This window comes from Natator depressus, chromosome 8, assembly GCF_965152275.1.
Source record: "Natator depressus isolate rNatDep1 chromosome 8, rNatDep2.hap1, whole genome shotgun sequence".
In the NCBI taxonomy this organism is placed as follows: Eukaryota; Metazoa; Chordata; order Testudines; family Cheloniidae; genus Natator; species Natator depressus.
Window position 1 is genome coordinate 86,244,368 of NC_134241.1, and position 19,214 is coordinate 86,263,581.

At 40.4% G+C, this 19,214-nt stretch overlaps 1 protein-coding gene across 5 annotated transcripts in view; it reads right to left on the reverse strand.

Annotated features, from left to right (window-relative positions):
- LRRC7 (leucine rich repeat containing 7) overlaps positions 1-19,214 on the reverse strand; it is a 379,203-nt gene that overhangs the window by 267,221 nt on the left and 92,768 nt on the right. For all 5 annotated transcript variants that reach the window (XM_074961545.1, XM_074961546.1, XM_074961548.1 and 2 more), the window contains exon 2: positions 16,773-16,848. In XM_074961545.1, coding sequence (XP_074817646.1) covers position 16,773 — 1 coding nt within the window. In that variant the 5' untranslated portion in view covers positions 16,774-16,848. The remainder of the gene's footprint in view (positions 1-16,772; positions 16,849-19,214) is intronic.

Consider the following 19,214-nt stretch of genomic DNA (forward strand, 5'->3'; position numbering starts at 1 on the left):
GTATGAAACAACACAGAGAAGTACATGGACAAACCACAGAGTAAGATTTTAGCATCCACCCACTTGCTTGTTTAATTCTTAGCTATAAGAAAACAGAGACAGCCCACTGGCATCCACTCATAAATATACACAAACTTCTGGTGTAGTACAGTCTACTCTGGTGACAGTAATTCCAGACGTTTATCAAAGTCAATGTTACTCTTTCCAATATAGCCCTTGACACTAACTATAATTGTTAACTGACACTGACAGAATATGAAATTTGCTGTATTCAATCTATAAGTCCTCTTATGAACACTTTTCCTGAACTGTGTGTTCACTGTTATCATTATTTATTTGTATTACAGTAGTGCCTAGGACTAGGAGCCCTAGTTATGGATCAGGATCCCATTGTGCTAGGCACTGTACAAAGATATAACAAAAAGATGGTCCCTGCCCGAAAGAGCTTACATTGTAAGATATTGTCTACACTGGTGGTGGCACGTAGGATATGAGTAGCTACAAGCCACAGTGAAAAGACGGCTGCATCCACGTTGCAGAGCGTAGCTACATGCAGCAATGAACGACACTGGCAGCAGAGAAAGACTGGCAGCAGGGAGTTGCCGGAGCTGCAGCCTTTCACTGTAGCAGGACAAAACTCCACCAGCAGGACACAACACTGCTGACAACAGCAGTGTAGATGTGGCAACCACTGGACATACAGAGAGTTGTGTAGGGTATATACCCTAAAGTTTTGGCACATTTTTAGTCGCCTAAGCAGTGTCTCATCATGCAGACTGCTATTCAGACCCGACAGAGATACAGACAGACGATAATACAGGAAAATAATGAGACGCTTCTTGGCCACCAGCAGCTTCACCATTGTCAACTTTTTGTAGACCCTCTAGAAAAAGAGTTTGAAGGAGGGATTTGAAGGAGGATGATAAGATAGCTTTGTGGATGTTTGTGGGAATCTCCTCCCACATGGTGATGTCACGGAAGTACGGGGAAAAGCACTATTTCCCCATGTTTATCCCCCCCTCCCCCCTCCCCCACTGTTCCTCAGACATTCTTGTCAACTGCTGGAAATGGCCCATCTTGATTATCACTACAAACGGTTCCCCGCCCCCCACCCCCCACTCTCCTGCTGGTAATAGCTCACCTTAAGTGATCACTCTGGTTACAGTGTGTATGGTAACACCCATTGTTTCATGTTCTCTATGTATATAAATCTCCCCACTGTATTTTTCACTGAATGCATCCAATGAAGTGAGCTGTAGCTCACAAAAGCTTATGCTCAAATAAATTTGTTAGTCTCTAAGGTGCCACAAGTACTCCTTTTCTTTTTGTGAATACAGACTAACACGGCTGCTACTCTGAAACCAAAGTTGTAGTTAGTGTCAAGGGCTATACTTGAAAGAATAACATTGACTTAATAAAGAAAGAAGCTAAGGGACAAATTTCAAGAAGAGCATGGTGTACAGTGTCAGAGGCATCTAGAAAGGTCTTAAAAGTGTGACCTATGTGGAAAGATTGAAATAAATTAGTTTGCATAGTCTGAGGAAGAGAAGACTGAGGGGGGACATTGTAACAATCTTCAAGTACATAAAAGATTTTTATAAATAGCATAATGATAAGTTGTTCCCTTATGCACTGCAGACAGGACAAGATGTAATGGGCTTAAATTGCAGAAAGGGGGATTTAGGTTAGACACTAGGAAAAACTTCCTAACTGGATAGTTAGGATAGTTAAGCTCTGGAAAAAGTTATCTAGGGAGGATGTGGAATCTCCATCACGGGAGGTTTTTAAGAACAGATTAGACAAACACCTGTAAGGGATGGTCTAGATAATACTTAGTCCTGCCTCACTGCAGAGGAATGGACACTAGATGACCTATCAAGGTCCCTCCAGTTCTACATTTCTATGATTCTATGACAACTCAAGGAGGGTGAGGATGGAGTACTGGTTCTGAGCTTCAGCTAGGAAAAGATCATGAGAGACTTTGGTGACAGTGCCTTCAGTGGTGTGAAAGAGGTAGAAACTGCATAGGAGAGAGTCTAGAATGGAATTGGAGGAGAGGCACTCCAGATAGTGACTGTAAACAAGGCATTCAAGGATCTTAGTGATAAAAATGAAAAGGGAGATGGGGAGTATGGACAAAGACAGTTTTTAAAGACGAGAGATACTAAATATGCTTGTATCATGAGGTGAAGAGCCAAACAAGAGTGGGAGATTAAGGAGAAGAGTAAGGGAGGGAATGACAGTAGGTTGCAAGGGAGATCAGGAGATGGGATGGGGTCATTGGGGCGAGTGGAGGGATTAGATGAGGAGAGCAGACAAAATGTTCGCATTTGCGACAGGAAAGAGGAGGAGAGAGTTGTAGTGGGGGAAGAAAAAAGGAGGAGAAGAAGGCAAGCAGAGAGGAGAGAGAAGTTCATGTCATATTTTGTCAATTTTCTCTTGGAAGAAACCAGTGAGAGAAGTGGAGGCAGGAGATGGGGAGGATTTCAGGAGTGAATCAAAGGTGAGAGCTTCACCTTGAAGATGTCGCACAGGAGGACTGGCCCCAACTGGTCAGCTGTCCCCAATCAGCTTTAAAGTAGAGCACGCTGAGCCTAGAGCAGAGTGAGACCTGGTGAGTGAAGCAGGAGCAGCAGGAAGACTGCCAGAGTCACCTGGGAAGGGGAAGCTGTGGGAATCTGCGGGTGAAAAAAGCCTCCAAAGAGAAAGCCTGGCATGAGAGTGCTCAGTGAACAGAGCATGGAAGATTTCTGCAGGAAGCCCTGAAGCAGGAAGGACAGAGTTAAAGGGGATAGTACAGGAGATGTAGCCCAGAGTGGGCTGAGGAATTGATTTTGTTAGTTTTGCTTATGTTGGGAAAATAAAACTGACTGGAAAGACTCTGGGTGTGGCTGTGGGTCCTTTTGTGTGCTGGGGAGAAGGCCAGCTTGTTACAATGTCATATTACTTCAGTTGTAATTAGGGCTGTCAAGCAACTAAAAAAATTAATAGTGATTAATCGTGCTGTTAAAAAATAACAGAATACCACTTATTTAAAATATTTTTGAATGCTTTTTACATTTTCAAATATATTGATTTAAATTAAAACACAGAATACAAAGTGTACAGTGCTCACTTTATATTACTATTAGGGCTGTCAATTAATCACAGTTAGCTCACGTGATTAACTCAAAAAATTAATTGCACTTATAACAACAGAATACCAATTGAAATTTATTAAATATTTTTGGATGTTTTTCTACATTTTCAATATTGATTTCAATTAAAGTGCTCAGTGCTCACTTTATGTTATTATTTTTTATTACAAACATATGCACTGTAAAAAAGATAAACAAAAGAAATAGTATTTTTCAGTTCACCTCATACAAGTACTGAAGTGCAATCTATTTATCGTGAAAGTGTAAACTACAAACGCAGATTTTTTTTGGTTACATAATTGCACTCAAAAACAAAACAGCGTAAAATTTTGGAGCCTACAAGTCCACCTAGTCCCACTTCTTATTCTGCCAATCGCTAAAAACAAACAAGTTTCTTAACACTGACAGGAGATACCGCTGCCCACTTCTTATTTACAACATCACCTGAAAGTGAGAACAGGCATGCACATGGCACTTTTGTAGCCAGTGTTGCACGGTATTTACATGCCAGATATGCTAAACATTCATATACCCCTTCATGTTTTGGCCACCATTCCAGAGGACATGCTTCTATGCTGATGACGCTCGTCAAAAAAAATGTGTCAATTAAATTTATGACTGTACTCCTTGGGGGGAGAATTGTATGTCTCCTGCTCTGTTTTACCCACATTCTGCATATATTTCATGTTATAGCAGTCTCAGATGATGACCCAGCACATGTTCATTTTAAGAACCCTTTCACAGCAGATTTTACAAAATGCAAAGACGGTACTGATATGAGATTTCTAAAAATAGCTACAGCACTCGACCCAAGCTTTAAGAATCTGAAGAGGGACGAGGCGTGGAGCATGCTTTTAGAAGTCTTAAAATACCAACACTCTGATGCAGAAACTACAGAACCCAAACCACCAAAAAAGAAAAATCAACCTTCTGCTGGTGGCATCTGACTCAGATGATGAAAATGAACATGCATCGGTCCGCACTGCTTTGGATCGTTATCAAGAGGAACCCATCATCAGCATGGAAGCATGTCCTCTGGAATGGTGGTTGAAGCATATGAATCTTTAGTGCATCTGGCATGTAAATATCTTGCAACACCAGCACCACCAGAGCCATGTGAACTCCTGTTCTCACTTTCAGGTGACAGTGTAAACAAGAAGCAGGCAGCATTATCTCCTGCAAATTGTAACCAACCTTGTTTGTCTCAGTGATTGGTTGACCAAGAAGGAGGACTGAGTGGACCTGTAGGCTCTTAAGTTTTACATAGTTTTATTTTTGAATGCGGGTATTTTTGTACATAATTTTACATTTGTAAGTTCAACTTTCATGATAAAGAGATTAGTGGTCCATTTGCTCCCTCCCTTAACTGCAGAGGTAGGTGAGGAATGTACAGGGAGGGACAGGGAATGGGTGGAGCCTTAACTGTACAACCCTACTCACTGACCACTCCTAGGGTATTGTAAATTTGGGGGTATTGTAAATTTGTCCTGTGAATAGGTCATCTTCCGCTTTGTGAGGCAGGGTTCTGAAATGCAGGGGCTGCAGTCAACTCCAAGTTTGGGGTGTTGTTTTGTAATTTATGTAATGTACAAATAAAAATAACATAAAGTGTTAAATACAATTGCTCCATACCTTACTAAGAATACCACCACATGGTATAGATATATAGATATATTTAAGAGCAATCAAAGAATTTTCACAGCAATTCCAGATACCTGAACTACACATATAAACCCACTAAGCATGGACAGCTGGAAACCATCACCAGGAGTAAGGTTTGGGGGAATGTGGAGGAACCATGGAAGAGTTTGAAACAGAAATCCTTGTTGCATATGACTGAAGTGGATGCAGATAAAATGAATAGTGCCAGCCAGTGAAGTGGCCTTATTATTGACTGTAGTTGGTGCAGAGACCATAGATATATTTAATACTTTTGTAAAGAAATGTATAATGAACTTAATAAATTTATATTAAATAATCTTATAGAAGTAGATATTATAAGAAAATGTAAAAGGGAACTTTTCTGCTTTCCGTGTTTCTTGTTAACACAGATTTCAAAGATTGTAAAAAATCAGAAAGTTGGTTTGTGTCTTATCTACAGTGGATCCTCGGTCTGTGTAGATAACAGGGCGAAGCAACCAGACAAATGTGCGATTTACTAGCTAGATGTAGAGCTCCCTAATGGAACAGACTAGGGAGAACTAGCCAGCAACTCCAAGGACTCAAAAAGCAGATAACTGAGATAAGTAACAATCATAGAAGAGTTGTAAGAAATATTAAATATATGAAAGCAGTGGTTTAAAAAGATAGATAAGGAATACCAATTAGAGTTTTAGCAGGATAAGTAAAAATATATTAGAAATATATTCAGAATGAAATATTTATAGATGATGTAGTTTTAATAATTTGTATTTTTGTGATGTTATGAAGCAAGGTATGAAAGGATGTGTTTAGCAAAGTGGGGGAGGGTGGGAAGCAAGGCAGGACTTATACCAGATCAAACCAGCACAGATCTGACAATGACAGAAACAGCCTACATGCACCGCCAGTAATTGATTGATGTATCCTGTTCTATCTGCTTTACTTATGCTTTAGCTTGATTAAGATGGTAATATATTGTCCTAAAGTTTCCTTATCAAAGCTTTACATTAGTTAAGATTAATAATTGGTGTGGACAGTGCTTTTCACCCAAGAGTTTCCTGCTCTCATCCGTGGACAGTACTGATTTTGATAGAGTCTGCACAGTTTGTGAGCCTGCAAAGAATGGAAACTTTGAGAAACCCCTTTTCCACACAAGAGTGCAACTCCCACAGGGATGGGTAGGTGAACACAGCATTGCCAGCTAAGAAGCTTATGGATATTCGCTGCTCAGAATCCAATGAACTCATTGCCACTGAATCCACATCTGGGACCAAATGTGAAGGTCTCAGTTTCAGCCTGAATGAGAAAAAATAAAATTTGAACAAAGTTTGGCATGAAGCCCATTTCTCCTTCTCATCAAGGGAAGCAGATGGTAAACAGAGAAGAGGAACAACACCCTGAAAGCTATTTTGCTGCTTCTAAAAGAGGGACTAGACATCACCTACCAGACAGTTGGGGAACAGACATAACTTCAGGAGGAGCAATAAGGAGCATTAAAAAATATTCCAAAGCAGTCAAAGCTAGAACCAGATTTGCAGCACCGTTTCTGTACACATGGTTCAGTTTACAGCAAAATGTCAGTTCAGGAATTAGGTGCAGTGCTACTATATTGGAGAAACCAAGACTGGGGCTTTGAAGCATATATATATGCAGCCTTCACAGTCTTATTCTTTTTTTTTATTATTATTAAAATAGAAGGATGTGTGGAACAGCTGCTGTTATGTAAGGATGGGTTTAGCTGCAAAGAGCAAAGGTCATCCTCCATTTCGGAAGGCAGGGTTCTGGACTGTGGGCTGCAATCAACACCAGGACCTAGTTGCTGTTGTGTTAGTTATGTAAACATTTAATTAAAGTTATTTTGTTGTTAAATGGAAGATCTCTAGGGCCTACTGAAAAAGATGATCACCAACTATCTTCCTAGAAAATTTTAAATTGTAGCTGGTACATGCTTCCATAATGCCCATTTTCAGACTGGATAGCCATTTAAAAAAAATTCTTTAAAACAGACTATAATGCCAGCAGAACTCACTTTATGGTTTAAATCTGGATCATAATAATAATACTTTTCAATCAAAACTTCAGATGACCTTATTAAGAAAGAAATACTCAGGTATGTTTAAAAGGGCTCTTAACTTGATTGATAAAAGGTCTGAAAAATCCATTGTTCTCTCTCCTTAATCAAATCAAGCTTTTTACTTTTCCCAAATTCACCATTAAGGTAGCTTGTTTTTATCTTATCTTTTCAGACTTATGTTAATCTGTTCATAACTTTTCAGAGTTTAGAAATAAGGTATTGAACATGTTCATTAGTGACTTTAAAACGTTACATGCGATATTGCAATTTATTATACTAATAGCATATTACATAATATATTATGTAAACATATTTTGCTTCTTTATATTAAGTTTCCTCAAATTGAAAATGGAGTCAAACTCCCAGTGTGAATTCTTTTAAAGTTATACCATTGCTACTACTGTTGAAAATATCTAGTTGCATCTTCCATGCATGTCCCTTTTAGCTATGCAGGGAAGGTGGCCTTGTGGAAGAGGTGAGGAGTGGGTTCTACCATGTCAGTATACGTAGGGGATCCATGAGAAAGTCTGCACTCAATTATGAGAATCAATAAAGCTGTGCAGAATACACATCTTTTCACCAGAGTTCTCTTCCCCTTTGACATCATGGCTAGCTCTGCCATGCTTGCATTTGCTTCCTCTCTGTGCTTCGTAAACTGAAGGTTTTACATGTACACCATTGCCTCCTTTTTGTCAGACATTATATTTAACTATTCTTTCTAAGCACAGAAAGAGTGCAAGGGCAAGTTTACAGGCTATCGATTTTTATTTATTTAATGACCACTTAATTTGGAAAACAAAAATAAATTTCAGCAGATGAGAATCAGGAGCAGCTACTATATTCCAGGTAACTGTTTATAGTCACATAATAGCCATTTACAAACTTTTAAAATAAAAAGCTAGGCAGAATGTCCTTACTTAAAAGGAATGTAAAAAGTTCTACACTCCTGTCAATTCCAGGCAGCAAAGGGCTTTCAAATACTTCCCCGCCTCTGTCAGAATGAGAAATCCGCAAATTAACAACAGATGGCTTGAGAGGCAAAAGTGAAATGTTAGCTCCTCCCCCCTCTTCTGGGGTGGGGTGGCGGGTGGGGACAGGACACTAAAGTGATATTGTACCATTATAGTGACTCCCTTTGTTATCATGCTATGAGCTCCTGTTGCAGGGCACAGGTCTAGGGCACAGACGGAGTGCCCTATACTCTAGCTATCCCGAGCTGTTGGATCAGCCATGGGAAGCCGTTTGCAGCTGATATAATTTAGAGCATTATGTTACAGCTTAAAGAGGCTAAGGCTGCTCTAAACTATGCCAGGGACTGGGCCTATACAGAACTGGCCTCAGGTCTGCAGTGGCCCAAACAGCTCCTTTGTACTCACTCCTCTCTTCAGCTGTAACAAGGAGAATCTGACCCTTAGATCTGAAACAGATAAATTCCTGGGCCTCAATTCTCCTTCCACTTATACTGATGTAACTTCATTGACTAGTGGATTTACTCCAGATTTACACCCAAGTTAGAAAATAATAGGGCCTCTGGTTTCATTTAAAAAAATATTTTTGTAGCTCACATATCAAACTCTGCAGGCAGTCAGGTAGAGAAACAAGGAGTCAGAAAAGGAATCTTAAAACATTTAAAAGTTTAGTTTAGTTATTTTTTTCATCCACACTGGATGCAATTACCTCAAAATGCAACTGTTTTATAGACAAGTAGAAAAATACCTCCTCTGATATTTCTCTTTCTTGAAAATTCTGCACTTTGTACCCTTTGCATATGACTAATTAAAAGGAAGACATAAGTATCTCTAAGTTGGTGATTGGTCCAAATGCCAACTTGCAAGAGTTAACATGGCCAGTGCTAGTCATGTTCTAAGGATGTACATACATACTTCATTCATTACTTGTGTTTTAGGGGACAATACAATTACAACATATTAATGAAAAAGTTAGTGCATTTGCCATATCAGAAAAAATGACAGCTGTTTTAATATTACAAAGCTGTACAGTTGCACTTCTTATACTCCGAGTACCTACGGCAGACTCACTTTTTTTAGTCTATTCATTGTCTTTCTAACTACTCCATGCTGTTTCCTATGCTCAACATTGCTCAGGGAGTAAAAAAAAAAAAAAAAAAAAAAAAGAGTACCATTATTCCTTTTAAATTTGAATCCTGTATCCCTGTGTGAACACACAGACACAATCTACAGACAAGTAGACCAATTCCACTTAAATTAATGGAGCTTCTCCAGATTTACACTGGTGTAAATGAAAGCTTCTGATTCTTCCAATATTTTAAAAACTGTTATCCTGAATTTTAGAAGGAAAATGTTTCTCTTAGGGGCATTGGCTGATTTCTTTTTAATTTATAGTAAAGTAAAGGATTTCATACTTAGCCTACATGTACAGTCATCCTCTCAGTGGGAGCTGTCTAAAATTTTTTTGAAGGAACAAGAGAATGTAAGTGAATCAACAGAAGCGTTGGCAGCTGAGATATCAGTTTCAGATGAGTGAAGACAAGTTATTTTCTTCCCTTAACTTTCCATCCTACTGTTCAAAAAAATCAGTGAAAACAACAGTGCCCCATAAAACCTGGTATAATTATGATGACTTATTTGTACTGCGTCAGCACTCAGAGGCCTCAGTGAAATTGGGGGCCCTCTGTGAGAGGCCCTGAACAAAAATACAGTAACCAAGCATTGTCAACTCATTGCAGCAGGCAATATAATTTAAAAAAAGATGCATCAAGTAGGCAAAACACAAATGGAGGGCGTGGGAAACTGAAAATAAGGGCAAAAGTAACCAGAAAGGATAAAAAGTTCTTGTTAGTAAGAGAAACATATGCAGCGTACTTGTAGCTGTGTCGGTCCCAGGATATTAGAGCGAAAAGGTGCGTGATGTAATATCTTTTACTGAACCAATGTCTGTTGGCTAGGGAGAGAGAGAGAAGCTTGAAAGCTTGTATCTCTAGCCAGTGGAAGTTGGTCCAATAAAAGATATTACCTCATCCACATTGTCTATTGAATATGGTTATCTAGGTATACAATTACAATTATAAGAATTACAATTCTTTGAGTAAGAAAAATTTGTTTTGGTTAAAAAAAGATATTAATGATATTAGTAATCCTTACTGGTCACATGCCTGGTCTTTATCCATTAGCAATTTACTGTGAGCATCATAGTAGAAATGGGTCTGGAGGGAGGATGTGAAAGATGACAGAATAGAATGCAGAAGACATTTCATGGGTAAAAGTAACATACCAGAAAGCGTGAAGGCGCTTGTGGGAAAGGTGGGCGAATAGGCAACAGAAGATGGCATCTCATCTGAGATCTCAACCCAGTTTATTATAATTTTAAAGAATGTTTCTCCCTGTTCACATCCTAGCCAGAAGGTAAAACACCTATTGGGCCTGATTCATCATGACATTTCTCCAGTGTTACTAATGTCATGCCATTAATTCTGATGGTTATACGAGTGTAAAAACTACAGTGAATAGTGGTGAATCAGACCTATTGTTCTGTATTTAGCACTTTTTGTTTATTTCTAGTTCAGATTAGTTGGGTGTCAAAGCACGGATATATGTACACATACCCTCTAAAAATAAAGAAGTGTATTAAGTTTGAAAATTCCCATAGACCAAGATCACCACGGGATTTATTGAACTAAAATTGTGACATTCATGATCATCTACAATAGACAGAATTATAATAAAAACATTTAATTGTCACACACTTATCTTTTATGATATAGACAAGATGGAATGGATCAAAAAAAGTAACTGTCTTCTGGATTTAAATTCAACTACTATAAATGCCATTCTGATCTACAAAGTAGAAATCCCTACCGACTTATGGAACAAATTGTTCCCTCAACTTCCTTTAATTATTTCTTTCCTTTTTAAAGGGACAGTTTTGAAACAATCAGTTTAATATATCAATGTATGAAATTTTTTCACCTTGTTGGGAGATCCCTTGAAGTGTGCTACAGCTAACCTCCTATGGCACAGTTTCAGCAATTTTTAAAAAATTACACAAAATAGGCCTACACATTGTTATATGCACATAAGTAGCCTTTAAATGTATACCCACAATTCTGAAGTGCAATCCCTCCCCCAAGCTTGTGCGTTTACACACATCCTCTCATATGGCATGTGCAAGTATTTTAAGTACAAATTTGGGGTTTTGAATAGATAAAAATATTGTGTGTGTACAACTGAGTGCAAACTTATAAGTTTGGTTGAGGTTACTATAAAAGTTTGACTCTATCGCTGATAAACTAACAATATGTCATCAGAATCCAAGATTGGCATAATACATTGGCTCATCAATGTATAATTAATACTACACACCAGTCCACACCAAAATATAGGGGGTTGTTCAAAATCTGAAATTGGATCGGCTCTAATTTTGCAAGTAACCATACACTTTAAAATGTATATATCGTTTTAACAGAGTGTAATAAAAATTCTAAATAAAAAGCACACCCTCACATGTTGTGTTTTATTTGCTTGATGTAAGTGGTGATATTTGTCTGCTAAAAACACTATAGACAGATGTGAATATGCAATATTAAAATATGCAGATTTTTTTTTTGGTAGGAAGTGGAAAACAAAAACAGTCAGGCCTTCTTTTATCAAACAATAAACAAGGGCCTAAATCAAAGTTTGATTTCCCTTCAGGTCACCTTTATGGTGAAAAGCAGTTGATCTCATAATACAGTAGAACCTCAAAGATACGAACACCAGAATTACGGACTGACCAGTCAACTGGACACCATGTGAAAAGTAACCAATCAGCAGCAGCAGAGACACACAAAAAAGCAAATATTTTACAGTGCCTATATTGCATCTTAAGGGTAGGCACATCTGGGTTACCCCAGAGCACCCACTTACACCTGGGAATTGAAGATGCTGAGATTTTCAGGCAAAGCTGTGAGCCCCTGCTGCCAGCCCAAGGCAGCCGGAGTAGGAGCAGCATTAGAGTCTGGCTGCTTTCCTGTAAGCCATGAGTGCTGTTTTCATGCCCTCTCCCCTGGCCTGGCGGTGTGTGTGTGTGTGTGTGGGGTGCCGTTCCCTCGCCTGGCGGGGAGAGGCAGGAATGCTCTGTTTTCACCACCATCCTCCCTTCCACCTTGCAAGGAAGCTACCTAGCTGCCTCTGGAACCTGGCCTGGAGTGTTAACTGCTGGAACCAGAGCTGTGTTATGTTCAGAGTCACGAACATTTCAGAGTTATGGACAACCTCCATTCCTGAGGTGTCTGTAACTCTGAGATTCTACTGTACTGACCGCTTGTCTACATTTACAGCATGGGAGAGCTTCTCCCGTCAGTGTAGGTACTCCACCTCCCTGATAGGCAGTACCTGTGTCGACGGGAGAAGCCCTCCCATCAATACAGTGCTCTCTACACTGGGAGTTCAGTCAGTATAATTGCATCGCTCATGAGTATTTTACCCTATACTATACAGATTTCATGGGGGAGACCAACATTTCTCAAATTGGGGATTCTGACCCAAAAGGGAGTTGCAAGGGGGTCACAAGGTTATTTTAGGGGGGTCGCGGTATTGCCACCCTTACTTCTGCGCTGCCTTCAGAGCTGGGCACCCAGCCAACAGCCACCACTCTCTGGCCACGCAGCTCTGAAAGCAGCACTCTGCCAGCAGCTGCGCAGAAGTAAAGGTGGCAATAGAACTTCATAACTAGGCAGCTGGAGAGTGGTGGCTACTGACTGAGGGCCCAGCTCTGCAGGCAGCAGTGCAGAAATAAGGGTGGCAATACCATACCATGCCTTCCTTACTTCTGTGCAGCTGCTGGTGGTGGCTTTACCTTCAGAGCTGAGCTCCCGGCCAGCAGCTGCTGCTCTCCAGCTGTCCAGCTCTGAAGGCAGAGCAGTCACCAGTAGCAGATGAGAAGTAAGGGTAACGGTACCACCCCCACCCCCATAATAACCTTGCAACCTTCCCACAACTCCTTTTCAGGTCAGAACCCCTACAGTTACAACACTGTGAAATTTCAGATTTAAATAGTTGAAATAATGAAATTTATTATTTTTTAAATCCTACAACTGTGAAATTGACCAAAATGGACTGTGAATTTGGTAAGGCCCTACACATCTCTAATGGCAAATTTATATTTCACATAATACATGGTCATCAATATTGCTCTAGATGTAGTTTTATAAAAAGTCCCCCCCCCCACACACACACACACAAACCCTCCCATCCTACAAGTTACAGTGTAAAGCAGGGGTGGGCAAACTATGGCCTTTGGGACAGATCCAGCCCATCAGGGCTTTGGATCCTTCCTGCAGGATTGCCACCCCCGTGGCGATGTGGGGCTAAGGCAGGCTCCCTGCCTGCCCTGGCTGCTTCTGGAAGCGGCTGGCACCACATCCCTGTGGCCCCTGGGGAAGGAGGGGGGCAAGAGGGCTCCGCGCTCTGCCCTCGCCTGCAGGCACTGCCCCCTGGGAACCACAGCCAATGGGAGCTTCAGGGGAGGTAGCACTGGGGGAGCCCACACCCCAACCCCCTGCCCTGAGCCCCCTCCCGCACTCTGCATCCCTCCCTGCACCTCAACCCCCAGCCCTGAGCCCCCTCCCGCTTGCCACACCCCCTCCTGCACCCCAATCCCCTGCCCTGAGCCCCCTTGTACATCCCACACTCCTCCTGCGCCCCTTGCCCTGAGCCCCTTCCTGCACACTGCACCCCCTCCCACACCCTGCACTCCCTCCCACACCCTTACCACCTGTGCTAGCCCTGCATTCATGGCCCTGCTTGCAACTTCCCCACCCAAATGTCACCCTCGGGCCAAAACGTTTGCCCACCCCTGGTGTAGTGGCAGATCCTTGTTCCTACCCTGAGTCCCACAGACATTGTAACTCACAAGGTTAAGGCCTAAGTTATTTCACAGGTTCCCTGGATTCCTCCTCCGCTTTCAGAGGGAGAAGGATGCCAATGATATTTCATCTTTCTTGTTTTGTTTCTCCAATTATAAATAATTTCATCTGATCGAAGATAAAGAATAAAGATGAATGGTAAAATAACTACATTTACATCAAAAAATTAATCTATATAGTTGCAGGTTGAATTTGTATTGCTTCATAAAATGAATTGTCATGTCCTGCATATTAAACAGAATAGTTTATACAAAAACTCTGGACAAGCTGAGCGCAGCTGGTGCAAATTGGCCAAGCTCAGTTAGATCTGGCCCTAAGTGGGCTTGATTACCCACTGCCTCACACTCTGTGTGTAGTCATTTACTCTTGTGCAAAATGAATGAAAAAGGGATATAAACCTTACATAAGCAGGATGTTAGTGTTTTACATCCACTTTGCATAAATGTAATGACAACTCTGGGCCTGATTCACAAATGAATTACTCCAGTTTTAGACTAGTTCTAGCCATTGGAGTTACATCAATCTAACCCTGAAGTAATGCAATGAGGAAACAGGTCCATAAGGTGCAAAGCAGTGTAAAGTGTGGCCATACTGTCTCAGTGTTGATAGGCAAGCCTAAAAATACAATTCCATTCTCAATTAACAGCAAAAGCAACTGTCAAAGTTCTGCCAAGAGCAATACAGGGTCAGATACTGCCTAACGCATACTGAGATACAAGTGGAGTTAACTATATCCAAGAGGCTGTTCACTCACTCTTCGGAATTCAGTGGAGTTACGCAATGCCATTGACTTCAGTGGGGCCAAAATTTTACCCTGATGTCAGGTTCACCGGGCAGGGACTAACTATGAAGTGTGATGATGGAGGCAGCAGTTCCCGCAATACAGGACATCTGACTTGTTGATGGAGCCTAACTAAAAAGTCCAGGTGTGGCAGGAGGAGAACTTAATGTTTTATTTAAGAAAAGAGAAAGTACCTCACTGAGAGTAGATTACACAGCTTCAGTTACATTTCTTAGACATGAAACTGGTTTCCCAAACTAGTGTAAATCAGCAGAACTTCATTACCTTCATTTTGCAATAGGCTAGGCCCATTTACAACAGTTGAGCATCTGGCCCAGTCTCTTTATATAGCTGTCATTAAAATTACTGTATAAATATTGCAAGACATATTTCCAAAGTTAATTTGATTTTTCAAGCCTATATAGAAGTTTACCACTAGAGCAGGGGTGGGCAAACTTTTTGGCCCGAGGGCCACATCGGGCTTGCGCAACTGTATGGTGGGCCAGGTAGGGAAGGCTGTGCCTCCCCAAACAGCCTGGCCCCCGCCCCCTATTCACCCCCTCCCACTTCCTACCCCCCTCAGAACCCCCGACCTGCTCCTTGATCCCTGCCCGCACCCTCCCAGGACCCCCTGCCCCTAACCGCCCCCTGGGACCCAACCCCCTATTCAACCCTCTCCTTGTCTCCCCCACCCTCTCCTTGTCCCTTGACTGCCAAGACCCCCATCCACACCCCCGCACCTAACCGCCCCCTAACCACCCCATCCAACTCCCCCTGCTCCCGGTTCCCTGACTGCCCCCCCCGCAGAACCTCTGCCCCATCCAACCGTGCCCTGCTCCCTGTCTCCTGACTGCCCCTCAGGACCCCCTGCCCCTTATCCAACCCCCCCCCGCTCCCTGCCCCATTACCATGCCGGAGCCAGCCACCCTGCCGCACTGCCCGACAGGAGTGGCAGGCGAGAGCGCTGCCGGCATGGCTGCAGGGGAGGGGGAGCAGTGGGGATGGGGCCGGGAAATAGCCTCCCTGGCCGGGAGCTCAGGGGCTGGGCAGGACGGTTCCACGGGCCGGATGTGGCTCGCGGGCCATAGTTTGCCCACCTCTGCTCTAGAGGAATTCCCTTTGTGAAACAAGGTGTGTTGAACAACTTTAATACTAAAAATGCAGTATGCATATTTTGTCATCTGACACAAAAGTTTCCACCGTATCTAGTGTTTATGTTTGAGTACAAAACTTTATCATATTTTCTTAGATCACTCATTTTTCAGAGTTTGGATTACAGGGCATTTGAATGACAGCTATTTGACCAAATTCATCCTTGCAAATTCTGCAAGTTTTTGAAAATTAGAAACTCTGAGATGGGGTAAAAACAGACAAACTGATGCTGCCACTTTTAGATAATTATCAAAGCACACAGATCACATTTCAGAAAGAAAAAAAATAACTGCATGAAAAATAAGTCTAAACATATTACCAGGATCCAATAAAGATAATCGAAAAGGTTTTTCTGACAAACTGTCACTTTTTCTTGCTTATTGTTCAATGCAGTAGTTTCCTAATTCACTTATTCCTACTCATCTAAATGCCATATGTTCTCTAATAATCCTTCATATTTCACTCCTTGAAAATGTCATAAAGTAATGATAAAAATAAAGCAAACCCTTTTAGCATATTGGTATTTTTTGTCTGCACGGAGATTCATTAAAACGTAAGCTTCCAAAATATATTTAATGTTTACAAGCCAAGTGTAAAAAGCTGATCATTGCAAAATGAGTGTTAGTGGGCATCTCAGAGGTGATCCTGTTGGTATTTATGTACTTAAAGATATTTCTTACTCTTTTCCACAAAATGTGTCTTCTCAGATCTGATCTGAGAAATAGTAATTGATACAGAAAAACATTTTAAGCTCAGTTATACAGATATAAACCTGGAATAGTTTCAATGACTTGAGTGGATTTAACTGGGATAAATAGTAAGAGTATAATTAAGATTAAAATGACCAGGAGTGTCTTGAAAGAAGTTGAAACTTAACATCCTGCAGGACAGAAAGAGACACTCCATATATTATATAGCACTAAAATAATGTTATCAATTCATTTATTAAAATTAATCATTAATGTTTTCTCCCCTCTTTGTTTAAATATTAAAATGATAATACTAATGCCAACCACCATTTCAGAATTAAAACAGATCCGATTGTAAAAATATTGTTAATTTTTAAATAAATACTTATGAATATCAAAATAATGCAGTATCTACTTGCTAATAGTTCCTGTAGCTGCAGACGTCTAGGTAGCGATCATTCTGACTCAAGGTTTTTTCACGTAGTGCGTTCCTTTAAAAAAAAAAAAGTAAATTTTAATTAGTTGTGTTTAAACAGGCCCCATGTGAGTATAACTAGGTCAGAATTTGTGCTGAAAAGAATACTGTGAAAGAAGTCCTAATAACAAATGTGTGATGCTGGGAAGCTTCCCGCCTGTTAGGTTACATGCACCACTGTTTCACTGAGGCTACTCAATCTAAACCAGCAAACTTGGGGGGAAGGGCAGGAAGGAGGGTTGGGAAGAAGATATTTTCTAAAAAAAATGGGAACACTGATGGCCAAATCTCAAGTCCAGTGAAAATCGTTCAATTAGCAATCCTTTTCTCACCCTTCTGTAAGGCCCACGATCTAGTGTGTTACCCTTGTCTCACCTATCCACTCCAAACTCCTATGCCATGACAACTGAGAAAAGACAAGAGGGAATATTTAAAGTGCTGGGAATGTGTATAGAGGGAGTTGGAATAGTGGCAGGAACAGTACTGCCAACCTCCAGAATCCAAAAACATCATAAGCCTGGCTTAAAATATTATGAGAAAGGGAGGGGGAGAAAAGAGAAGGGGTGTAAAAAAAGTGTTCAGTTTTGAGAAAAAGGTTTTCTTCTTGTTTTTGTTTTCTTTTTCTCCCATTGGAAAAATATTAAGAAAATTTCAAAAAATAAACTTTCCACAAAAATACATGGTTTCATAAAAAAAAATTAAAAATTACTTCCTTCGAAAAAAGTTCTGAAAGAAAAAATTCAACCCTCTTTAGTTATCATTTTGGCAGCTTCTCTGGTTTGGTAACATGCAACTACCTGAATTTCTGGCCATGCAAATTCCACATGTGGACAGAGAATTCCAGGAATTCTGACTTCTAAGTTTTACAAATAGAGCTGGTTTTAAATTTTCCAATGTAACATTTTGTAAGAAAATGCCATTTCATAGAAATTAACTTTCCAAGTTGATTTTAATTAAATTTCATTTAGAAAAAAAATAAACAAGGCATTTTGATAAGGTTGAAATGTTCTGTTTCAACCTTAGAGAGACAAGGTGGGTGACGTAATATCTTTTATTGGGCACCCACCATATCTCTCTAATATCCTGAGACAACACAGCTACAACTGTACTGCATACAACTGTTTCAACCTTATCAGAAGGCAATGTTTTCATGTTTTGCTTTTGAAATAATTTTTCATTAAGAAATTTATTTGATATTACATTACAATAAAGAAACAAAGTCAAAATCAAAATGAAGCCTTTCAAAATTGAGCATTCTGTCCGACCCAAAATGCATTATTTATATACATTTTGTTTCACAGGAAATGAGAAATTGAGACTTTTTTTGGTTTTGGTCTGACTCAGTTGAAAACAAATGCTGAAATGTCAGTATCACCTGTGGAGCAGAAATTCCAGTTTCGACCAGCTCTAGTCTCAAGGCAATAAAGTAATTCCTGCTACAAACAAGAAGGGCCACTGTCTGTTTAGGCTTCAAAATATACCTTCCTTAGATACAAGTGAATTACATACAACGTCCCCAGAGAATGCTATACCTAATATGAACTTTACTGATGCATTTAACCCACAACGCATTCAGGGAGGGGAGAGAGGCACATGGGGATGAGAAGGGACTGCCCAGCTGTAGGAAACCCTAGAGACATTCAACAGGTCAGCCACTGGAATACTGAAAGGGCTAAAAAATACAGGACCAGCCAGGCAAAACTAAACCAGTAACTAAATCCAGGATGCTGTTCATTTATTCTTCAGGATTCTTTAAACTAACATTTGACAATAGAACAATACATATGTAGCCAGTTATAATCACCCACACTTCAAGTCAGATACACACCCTGAAAATAAAATACACCTCAAGCAAATAAAATAAAATAAGTATAAGGATTAGGGTTTTTTTGTTTGTTTGTTTGTTTTTGCTAGTATTTCAAGAATAAACTGGGTAAGAAAAACAGCAACATTTAAAAGTCTTCTACAGATGCTGTCTCCTTTCTGGTACAGTACATTGTTGCTCACTAGTGAACCTCCAGGGGAAAATTACTCTTCAAAAGGCTTTTAAAGAATGCCTATACATATAGTAACATTATTTGAAAGCCTTTTGAAAAGCCAGTGTTGTTGCTCTCGGCTATCAATCTGTAGGTGTTCTATGCCCCAGCCTGAATGACAAAATGGCAGCGTTTGATAATACTTTCATTAGCTTCCTTAAAAAAAAAAGTTAGTTAAAAAGAATGTTGCAAAGTCAAGCACTTAAAAGTTAAGAAATGCCAAAGAAAGCTTTAATTCTACCCCCTTGCGTCTCTACATTATGCTACAGTTTTTAATTACATGATCACATCAGTGGGGCCTGGGAGCATTCTGAGTGCAGTTGGAATACTCAGAAAATTAATTCTA